This window comes from Calliopsis andreniformis, chromosome 3 (assembly GCF_051401765.1).
Source record: "Calliopsis andreniformis isolate RMS-2024a chromosome 3, iyCalAndr_principal, whole genome shotgun sequence".
NCBI classification, from domain to species: Eukaryota; Metazoa; Arthropoda; class Insecta; order Hymenoptera; family Andrenidae; genus Calliopsis; species Calliopsis andreniformis.
Genome location: NC_135064.1, coordinates 2854133 through 2865962, shown reverse-complemented (window position 1 = coordinate 2865962; position 11830 = coordinate 2854133). Strand labels below are relative to the sequence as shown.

Genomic DNA, 11830 nt, shown 5'->3' with positions numbered 1-11830 from the left:
TAAGAATTTACTGGAGAATTGTTGAGAAGCTTACTTCAAAAATTTACAATTTAAAAAGTTAAAACCAGTAGAATTGGTGAGTTATTCATTACTACTACTATTATTATTTCCATTATTATTATTATTTTATAAAATTTATATATTATAATTTATTTCATTGTATATAACAATCATGCTCTGTAACAAGGCAAAGAGGTCGTTACCAATCGCGAATGTGTTAGATATGAACTGGGATTTAAAAAAATCCATTGTGTACTAAGGAATGAAATTAGTAATTAAGAGAAGGAATCGAGGCTTGAGGAAAGATACTAGTATCTGTAGAAAACAATTCACAACAAAGGATAGTAGTTGAAAGTAATTGTTCTAGTTTTAGTTTTTTTCCCCTTTTTATTCTTTTTCTGCTTCTCCCTCCATCTAATGCTTATTTCATTAGACCTATCCCTATTAAAGATTAGAAACTAAGGTACAGGGTGATACGAAAGCAAGAAAGAGGAAACAGTAAGTGTTAGAGGCAGAAGTCTATATCTATAACTGTGATTTTATGAAAAAAGATTCATCCCTTGCAGAAACGCAGATGACAACGTCCTTTGAATGCACGTATATCTTTCTGAAATAACAAAATGATATGTAATCGAAGATCGATGGTCCATTGAAATCAGGAAAGCGAAAAGTCCAAGATTTATTTCACGAAAAATAATTACTACACCACTACCGTTTCATTTCACGCTTCAGTCAGGGTAAGTAGTTACTAATCATTATTATTAAACATTGGAATGAAAAGCAATTTGCAATATTTTAACCTTACAATAATTTTTTTGTCTAATCAGACTTTGTTTTCTATATAAAGTTTAATCATTTGTCAAACATTAATGTTAACAATGCATGTTTTGTTATAGTTACCTTGTTGAGAAATATTTGCATTTGCACTGGGCCACTAAGGAAAATAATACTGACAATTTATATGTTATACAATTTAAAATTATTGTATGTATAGTTTTATTTATGTTTATATATAAATTTAAGTTGATAACTTATACAAGTTATATCTCCAAAATTATTAAATTGCCATCTATAAAAATTTGTATAGAATCACCTTACACTGTTAAAATCAATAAGAGACAAATGTTTCTTTTGTAAAAATATAAATAGTTCTTGAATAACTGTTTGGTATATATTATAATATATATTAAAAAAATTCAAAAACGATACAAATCGAATTTTTTAATGTACCTTATAATCCTTAATGTCTAATGAATGCACTTCCTTGAAAAGGTTCCTTAAACTTAAGAAACTAGATACCCAGCTTAGCGTTAAAAATTCAAACATTTGCAATGCCTTAAGGATAATCACGTTTCACATCAATGCAAAAGGAAGGAATTCGTCACAGTCTAAAATTAGTCTACAGTAAGTAAGTTTCAAGGAAAAGCAATGAAATGCTTTCAGGCGAACCATAAACTGAAAGGACATACATCTCTAGAAACCAGCAAAATAAACCAACTTCTTCATAGAAAGAATCCACAAATTCAAAAAGCTGTTACTATACATCTGCATACACAAATTCACTTCTACGTCAGATTGTATAACCTACGCCACTAAAGAAGGCATATATTTTGAAAGATGACAGAAGAAGGAGATGAGTCCTTTATCCGACGACCATTATTCAAAAATCCTTGCAGAGAGCGACTAGCATGATACACATTTCAAGTTTAAGAACCATCGAAAAGTAAAAGGTTCTCGTGTGGGTGCGTGTGGGATTCGATGCGGAACGGAAGCAGCACGATGCAAACGCTGACCGGGGCCGGTTAGCCAGCAGCACGGTCCGGGGGTGAGATAGGGAGGAAAACGCCGGCACGCAGGTAGTGGGGGTGGTGGATGCGCCGTGTATTAAACCGGGCGAGCGTTGCCGCGCAGCGTGGGAGTTAGTTCTGGTGAGGGCGCCAGCCAGCTCACTCGCTAAAGTAACTCACCGTCCCAACCCTTCGATCCTCCAATCCCTCGACCTTCGGCCAACAAAGCAACATCCACGGCCGCAACCTCCTTTCACTGACGCCCGTAGCCGCCGTCTTTCGCGACTTCCTCGTTTGCCACTGTGCTAAAGGATCGTTTGGCTTGTAACCTCTCAACTCTTACCCTTGGTCCGCCTCGTGTCAACCGGAACAGCCAGCCGTTCTCAAGTTAGCATGCAAGAGTACGTGGTCGTCGACAGGGAATGCAGCTCGGCATAAGTGCTCGGCGACGTTCGACGACGATGAAAACCCTCAAACAGAGACGCTGAACAAGCTTGATAGCCAGCACCCTTGTTTCGATACGACAGACGGTCATCAGCCGGATGACGAACTGATCAGCGGCACGAGCAACATGCTAACCGAATGTTCGCACCATTTTGTGTTCGTGTGATCAGGAACACAACCAAAGCTCGCCTACTGGTTCTTAGGTGATGAACGAACTGAGTGGAGGAGACACGTGAAGATTCAGAACGAAGTACCAGAGAACAGATACACCGGTCACATCGACGATCGCCTTGCGTTGTTATCTCGCGTCAGGTTGAGAGGTCTATCCGAGAGACTTTTTGAAGATTCGACGAGCGGAAGAGTAGCATGTGTGTCCCAGGACAGGGTGTTTGAGCGGCAGAGAAGGTTAACTATTGTCGTGTCGCATGAGAAAGGTTCCACAGTGGGAGAGAGGAGGAGAAGGGCGAAGATTTCGCAGCACGCAGACCACAGAAGCAAGTATTTTGCACACACGTATTCTCCCGTGCACACGTAATGTTCCACAATTGCACCTCTTTGTGATAATTTTTCTCTCTCTTTTTCTCTCTCTTTCCCTCTCTCTGTCTCTCTGTCTCTCTTTCTCTCTTTCTCTCTCTATATATACATATACATATACATATATATAGAGAGAGAGAGATATATTATGTATACACACATGCATACTTTTTGTCCTCACGCGCCGCCTGTGTGTGTTGTGTCACACTCTGCCTCTCTTTCTCTGTACTATCGATGTGCACTGTCTTCTCGTTCGCCTGTTCGATTTGACGATGACTCGCACACCTTCACCGACGGCCGACTCTGTCGTCCATCGGCTAATTAACTTGTCCCCTCCCCTGCGGGAGCACAGTTTTGCACATTTTTCGGGCACCTGTTGATCTCTCGTCCTACATAGCCACTTTTCCGTACTCCAAAGTCGTTCTGGAAGTTCGTTGTCACCGTTGCACGCCGTGTCACCGCACGTAGTATGCCTAGCAGACACCACACCAGCTTCGTGTCGACCGGCGGTCAGCCTGAACGGCACTGAAATCTAGAAAGCAGGGCAACTCAGCAAGTAGCAGGTTCTTTAGACGCACGATCCATTGGAACCAACAGGTACCAGACGGAATTTTTGAACCTGGAACATCAAGATCTGGTGTAACTTAAGAATAAACCTCCCTCGAGGACGCAATGGGAACCGACGGATGTCAGAATAGAACCGTGATCGCTTGCAGTGGAAGTGATCGTCATGCCAGATGAGAAGAAAAGGAAAAGGGGTAAGCGACCAAGAGGTCCAGGAGAAAGACGGTCTAATCACGAGTACGTAGCCATGATCGATCGATCCAGTTTCATTGTTGCCCACACTGTCGAGCACCTTAAAAGCATCCACGATGCACCAGCACCGCTCTGACCACATACCTCAAAACACACGCCTATGCGCGGATCCGAGAATACGCATTATTCTTTACTAACGGCCTGATTTCAGGGCGCAGAAATCGTCGAGCTTCTATCACTAAAGAGAACGTAGTCAGACGAGGTCGAAATGCAAGGCTAGCAAGAACTTCAGAGAGAGACAGCTACAACCGTCTAATCGACGTATGTATTTTCTTTAGTCAAAGAGGAGAAAAGTTGCACTGCTGGTGACAAGAAAATAGAATGACAAAGTAGCTGAGCGCGTTCCGAGGAACGTTTCCTGTATGACGGAAGCCCGCACGGTATCGATTGATTGTCGGTCATCGCTCATCGTCCGCGCTTTCTTCCCTTAGTCGTGCCCCCAACGAACTCGTTACCCACTCTTGTTCCTAACCCTCGCCCAGCTCTAACGAAAAGTCGGCCTAAACCCAAGAGTCGTGCCTTTCGACTGGCAGCGAAGCTCGCGTTGGACGCGTAAGATTAGTGAGAGAGTGGAAAGGGAACCCCAAGAAAGGAAAAGGTTCTAGGAGACGAGCTCCAGTCAGTCGATGAACAGTCGTCCAAGATTAAACGAACAGGGACTAATCTAACTGCATACATGATGGCGGTGTGCATGTTTTGGCTCCTGACGTATGTAGGACAGGGCCTGGACTTAGCCGTTGGGAATCGGCCAGTGATCATAATGCAAGGAGCGCAGGAGCAGGACTACCGACACGGCAACACCATTCGAAAAAAGAGCGAGTTGAGCTCGGTAGGCAATAACCTGTTGCACTTCAGGATATATCCTCCCGAGGCCTCTCAGCGGGATGATCTCTCGAACTGGCTGCTGCTCAATGACGAACCGCCGATCTCCTCGTGGACTCCAGCCGGCATATTGATCGATGATATGATCAGGGAGCCCAGGGAGCTGGAGACAGTTTTCTTCGCCTTGTCACCGACCATGCTGAATCTACTTTATTCGGAGTACGCAACGTCTGCTCAGTCCACTGATCAGTTCCCCCACGAGGATCAGCCGAGTCACATCGGCCAGCGAAGTGGCAAGAAACTCAGGATAGACTGCAGACACTCGAAAAGGAACACCCTCAGTTTGCCCATCAAGGTTTGCGATGATCAAGCTGGGAGGAAGGCTCTACACAAAGAAACTAGACAATCGAACTATGACGATCTTTTCGAGCAGAAACTGAACTCTGCTGCGCATCTGAAGACTGATCTTACGCGAAACGAGAAGCCGCGAGAGTATCAGACCCATCCCGGCTACATGCCGAGGCCGATCCCGTTAGAGGCAGGCAAGCTTCCTGCAAAGAGGAACCACATGCCCATCGGACGACGCTCTGTTGTCCTCCCCGGAGAGTCTGCTCCTCATCAAGCACAACCACCATCGTCCCATGGGGCAGGTATCAGCGTCGCTTCTCAACTTATGCTCAGAACCACCAGGGGAAGCATACAGTATGATGTCCCACAAATCGGTAAGTGAAACTTGAATATTGTTATTTAGGAATAGTTAATCAGGCGATTCAGATCGAGTGAAAGTGAGAACTGACACGATCGAGTTTAAGAAGTTATAGTATTAGGTTATGTTGCAAGTTTACACATTTCACTGCAACGGGATAAGATTGAGTGTGGGATTTGAAATTAGGGGGAATGAAGTCTGTTTGAGGTAAATTGAAATTTGTAATACAATCACGCGAAAAAAGCAAGTTATCTATGAATTTAGAATTGTAGAACTGTGGCTGTAATAGATTGGTGCTGAATGTTTATGTACTATTTGTTTAACTAAGATGTTGCAGTTTAAAGGATCGTAGTCTTTTTAAGAATTTATTTTAAATTTGGGATGACTTAATTTGGAATAAAAGATTTCAGTGGCAGTAGTTGATTGCATAAGAATATTGAACATTTTACTAAAAATAAAAATTGACATAAACAACAGTAGATTGATTCTGACTATTTGAATACTACCTGTGTTATTGAAATTTTTCAGTATAAAGAATTGTAATTTTTATAATAATCAAGAAGAAATTGAAAATGTTGCGTTTCTGTGCTATAGTTACATAGTTCACTAGCAAATTCTTATCAAGGATACAGTTTTGAAATAGACTCTTCGACTAATAGATCAGTGTGATCGTATTAAGGATATAAGTGGCAGTACGTGAAAAATAAAAATCTTTCGCTATAAATAGTTTGAAGATATAGTGAATATAATAATGGGAATATAACGAGGGTATACAATACATAAGGGCTTCGGACTTTTCATTGTAAATTAGGATCAATAAAACATCTGAAACTGATTTGAGAATGATGATCTTGGGACGTGACTAAAATAACTGTGATTCGCAAATAGATTTTCAATTGAACTAATTATAAGTTTATTTAGTCTCTTATGAAATTGCGGAAAAGTGTAAAGAATTTAAAAAGCTTGCATAATAATAGTGTTTAATCCTTAAAGACTAATGTCCAGATTCTTTAATATAGAGTCTGTCAAATTCTGACAGCGAGAGAGAGCAGGTATAACATTATTTGTTATATTAAAGAAATGAGATATAACAAGTTTGCAAATTTTTGTTAAACAATATTAATATATATCGGTATTTTCATATTTTCAAATAATACAATTAATGTAACAAATCTTAATATTATCTCGAATATTTTTTACCTTCATTTTAAATAAAATTTAATTCGGTTTGCTGCCTTATAATTCATTTAACTAACACTTGCTGATTAATTATAACTATAATTTTTATGTAACGAACATAAATAACGTCTACAACATGTATTTTTTACCTTACACTTAAATCAAATTCACCCAGGTTTGCTTTAATATAATCTGTTTAGCTAATATTTGCTGATTAATTTCAGTTATAATTTTTGCAATAATTGGAAACCTAAAATATTAGGTGTCAATATTGTGTCTATTAAGAAGCCAATAAAAAGGAATATACATAGATTCAATCTCCTAGAGCAATGATAAATATCCAATTAAATTAAATGGATTCCTCAAAAGGTTGTAGTGTACGTTAAGGGTTATATTAAGGGTTCTTGTGATGCATACTAAAGTTTTTAGGAAATAACATAACGGTTACGTAGGGAATAATAAATGCAAAATGTAGCACAAGTGCTTGATGAATTGCGTCAATTGAACATATTACAGTAGTCCTTGAAAAGTAATATATTCCACAAAACAAAAATATTTATACTTATTTGAAATATAAAATGTTAAGCATCCGTCAAGTGCTTTAGCATTACAAAACTTTTATGACATTCAAAAAGTGAGGTGAATTACTTTGGCTTGTGAATGGTTCATGTATGCAGAGTATCTGATAACTAGAGGAACCAGCTGGCAGAAGCCAATTCTGTATATAAAAATAAATTGAAGGAAACAATAAAGTTCTTTAGTTTGAAATCCTGTTTTCGATAAAATCAAGATTAAAAATTTAGACATACGTTCTCATTTCACTGTAGACTGTCGCTACTCATGTTTGTAAACAATTTTAGTGTTTCTTTACTTACATTAAATAGGCAGAATGATAAAATAATCCGAGGAAATTATTTTCCAGGAATTTATTTAATTTACAAATTCTTGAAAGTGATTTCTTATTAAATGTTTACAAATGTATTATAAGGTGTTAGTTTTTAGACTCAATTTTACCAGAACGTTACAACTGTACAACATCCATCAAAACAATCGAAACGATTCAAGACACTCAAGAAGAAAGATAGTCTACAGTGAAATTCATTGAATTGAAATTTGATTATATTTATATACATATTATATACCCGATAACTGCTCAAACACGATTTATTCGAAAACGAAGTTTTGAATGAAAAAAATTTCTTTTACATTATTTTTACATGTAGAATCACCTCCTGCTCGTTGGTAGCATTTGTTATCAGTTATCTTGTATTGATAAAATAACAATCTTAAAGGGCGGGGTATATTCTCGTCGTATCAATAAACATTAGAATTCTAAAATATAGAGTGATTCTACAACGTGTTCCGCAACAGGTGTCTGAAGTTTTAAGAATTCTAAGTTATTACTTGTTGAGAAAATATCTAGAATACATGTGAAATGTGTCTGACTTGAGAACCCATTTTAGTGACATCGCTACGTCTGATCTGGCTAATGTATACCGACAGTAGAATAAGTTCCAAGTCAATCACAATTTTCGCGTATTTTAGATGTACTTTTCACAATTAATAACTAAAAAACGAATTTTTGAACATAATTTCATCATTTTTCATTTTCGCCTTATTTAGCATATAAAATCGCCCCTCGAATCCTTGGCAGCTATATTGCAAAAACAAACTTTTCTTTCGTCGTTCATTCAACAATATCTCTCAAAACTAATTTCGAAGCTCCCATTACCTGTTCGACGAACACGCTGTTGCGATTATTGTTGCTGTACATCGTTCGTGACTGTCGCGATCCTTGCTTTCTCGTTGCTAGCTCCTTTCCCCTTGAACTGTTTACCTCGATCCTATACGTATACTCGATGCTGAAGGCAAGTCAGGGTAGTTCGTTCGAATTTTCAAAGTTTGCGTTGTGTTTGTTGAACCTTGACAGCTTAATAAATTTTCCATCCTAAGTTTGATTGCATATCCTCGCCGGCGGCGAGCAAGTTGTAAATATATAGCCGATCGAATTGATGTAATGGAACGAGGAAGCATCTGGCCCGACGTCAAATCGCTTTTTACACGATAGAAGACTGGCCTGTTTGAGTAACCCTCGAATTCGATAGGGGAGAATAATTGAATGGACGCATTCATCGCAAACCTGAAACGGGGAAGTTTTCACTTTCGCGAGGAATAAGGTCATAAAATGTGTAGAATGTCAGGAAAATGGAAGATAATTTTGACTAAAATTTACTTCATTAAGTGCCAATTCTTGGAGGACCAATTTCCGGATGCGTTAGTCTGAAAATATCCTCAAATGTTAGGCTTTCGAATACATGTAGCAGATGTTTGTTAAAAAGGTTTAATCTCATTAAATCTTCAACGAGAGGTCCACATCATTAAAATAAGGAACAATCGTTTCTATCTACTTAATAAGAAATTTCATGCAGATTAATACATATTGTATTATGCCATTTAGCATAGTAAATGTTTGAAATGAATATTGGTCATTTTATCTTGCAATTTATCTTATCTGTTCTCAAAGATTGTTATTTCAATCTTTTCTGTTATTTATTAACAATAGTTTTCTATTCATTATCCTTTATCCATTATTCTATTCATTTAATCCTTTTTCTATGTAATCTGATACATTGTATATTACACTTTTTAAATAGTGCCATAAATAAAAATTCAAGGAACCTAAATTTAATGAATGAATGTAATAGTGCAACAGATAAGTTAGATCGATAAATGTTCCATAAAAGTCAGAAGCAAATGATTTTTAGCCATAACTTTAATAATGAATTTTCTTAGTATAACTTCCAAATTATGTAAAGAGATGATCATTTAGTGTTGTGCCGTTAGCAGATGTTCAGAGTGCATTATTCCGCAAAAATGTTATTCTTCGTATACTCGTATTTTCATTAGCATATCTTATTCACGCAAAATTTAACCTGTAAATATTTTTATTTGAATTTTATTTGGAAATTATATAAGATGATTTAGACAAATGCTTTCATTATATGTTTCTTAACACGGTGCGTGTCAAGAGAAATTTCTATAAGTTTATCTCGGATCTGAAGAATTTTTTAAGCCTAGCTTGCTTTTACTTGTTGAATGACATGGCCCCGCGGCGAACATTGGAGTCGTTCATATACGAACAATATTGCACGTAATGTATTAATGTACGGAGTATTTCAGCAATTAATAACCAAGCATTGATTGCACTTTACTCCTCCTAAGGATGACAAAATGATCGTACAAACCTAGATCCAGAGTGTCTATATCAAAATATATTTAAGAAATTTTACGCGTGTGCATATGTTTTCATCTATGCTTGTGGAATGCCATATTGTGAACTATCTATAATGCTACCAAAATCATAAGTAAGATACTATGCATAAATAGTGTATGAACTTTGCTTCCATAAGGTGTATACTCGCTTTTGGCTTTCACTTGTATAAATCTTTTCAATTTACGATAAAATCCTTACTCAAAGAAATTGCTGTTCCTTCTGCAACAATACATACAATATGCAATACTATATATTGATATAAAATGTTGAGACACTGAGACACTTTGTATATTCGGAAAAAGTTACAAATATCTACTGCATAACAACACTTCGCCCTTAAGAGTTTAATGAATACAAGTCACAACAAAATTTTCCTCATTAAAAAATAACGTAAACTTTTCTTCCAATTCATAATAGAAATAATACAAATTACAATAATTGCTATAGAAGTACTCCGTTTGTAAAGAAGTATAAATTACAGTCTCGATTTCAAATTTAATTAACACGAAGAGAAAGAGACAAAGACATAGGGGAAATAAATGTGAAAGAGGGAAAAAAGAGAGTGCGATTATTTAATTGGCAGTACTTCATTTGCCGCGCAGTTGATCAAGCGTTATCTAAGCGGAACTCGATAGACCGATTCTCGCTAACCACCCTGGCCTCTGTAAAAGGTCACGGTAGGAAAATTAATTCTGCACGACCCCGAAACGACGTTCCACGTTCCGCGTTCTTTTTTTCCGTGGAAAAAGTACAGGTGGGTGATGCAACGTTGAAACAGAAGCCGCGATTAAATTGTCGCTTCGCCGTAATCCGTCCAGGCATCGGCCCATGGAGGTGTGCCATCACGATAAAAGCCATTAAACGAGACGGAGATGACTGGGCATCGCGATCCCCGAAGATCGATAGCCGCTAACGTGCGAAAAGGAAAGTTTTCCTAGCTTTACCCTTTTGTTCGAATTGAAATGAGTGGAAACCACGTTTGCTAATTTACTTCAGCTGGAACTCGATTCATTTAGTTCTATTCGTTTGTTTTTTCTCCTTGTAGAAAATTACGTGAACATTTTAATAATTTTTTAATATTTTATACCATTATTTAAATTTAAATGAATATATTTATGGTGATATTTGAAATAAGATTTGAAAATTAAACGACAGCAGAAACGTCATAATGTTACAAAGGGTAACAATATTCCCTGCTGGCTGCCACAATTAAGTAGGAAATCCTCTCAAATAAATTAATCGTACAAATGTGATAAATTACCTATAAAATAATATTGATGATGTTGTTTATTGTCATTGTAATACAAAGTGTGAATAAAAATGTGTGATACTTTAACAGGGTGGGTTATAAACATTAAAGTAAGGAAGAAATTTCATATAGATTTTGTTCTGCATTGGTATGTTAACCCACAAAACGATATTTTTTACTAAAATAATCTACTTTAACAATGTTTTAGCATAATTAATAATATTATTTATTAAAATAATTGTTTAAATATAAAAACAGTAGTTTACAAATAAAATATAGCCTAATTTATTTAAAAAACGATAGTTAATTAATTATTGAATTATCATTAGAATAGATCTGAAAAGAATAGTATACGTATACATGTGTATATTATTAATATCTTCTTATTTGAATTTTTTATTAATACAGAGAATAATATTGAAGAATAAAGAATTTTAGGTTGCACTCAAAATTACACATAGAACACTAATGGAAAATTACAATTATTGAATAAGATAATTTGAAAAAATAATTTGAGCCTTCAAAAATTTCAATAATTTTTATTTATGTATTTATTAATAAAAATATCATTACTTATACTATTTTTAATAATACTTTATTTTTAATTCAAAATTCGATTTTTTATGGGTTAGCGCACCAATGTGGTACTGGGTATGGACCCATATATGGATAAGACCTACATCGCATTTGCAAAAAATTCGAATTAAGGACTTAATTGAGATGCTACCTCAGAATGCGTGCAAAATAACAAAAATGTATATTCTTTTAATGTAGATTTTTGACACAAAAATAATGAAAAGTTCATATGCATATGAAGTTAGGCGTGCTTAGTTCTTAAGTTAAACGTTATTTTATATTTCGTACTTGCTTGTATGCAAGTATCTCTTCTAAGGGTGTGGTAGTATTGTGTATATCTAAAACAGCAATGCGTTATTAGACATGTCTGTTCCTGAACTTTTTTCCTTATTTTGATGTTTACGATCTATCGTATGAAAGTGTCTTTCATTTTTAACATTAAA

General features: G+C 36.4%; 1 protein-coding gene across 3 annotated transcripts in view; it reads left to right on the top strand.

The window, feature by feature from the left end:
• Positions 1-1983: 1983 nt before the first annotated feature.
• Jeb (low-density lipoprotein receptor domain-containing jelly belly protein) overlaps positions 1984-11830 on the top strand; it is a 50733-nt gene continuing 40886 nt past the window's right edge. For 2 of the 3 annotated variants that reach the window (XM_076375292.1, XM_076375289.1), the window contains exons 1-2: positions 1984-2725; positions 3733-5125. In XM_076375292.1, coding sequence (XP_076231407.1) covers positions 4258-5125 — 868 coding nt within the window. In that variant the 5' untranslated portion in view covers positions 1984-2725; positions 3733-4257. Of the gene's footprint in view, positions 2726-3038; positions 3524-3732; positions 5126-11830 lie in introns of those variants that run through there. The other variant, XM_076375291.1, reaches the window with a different exon arrangement.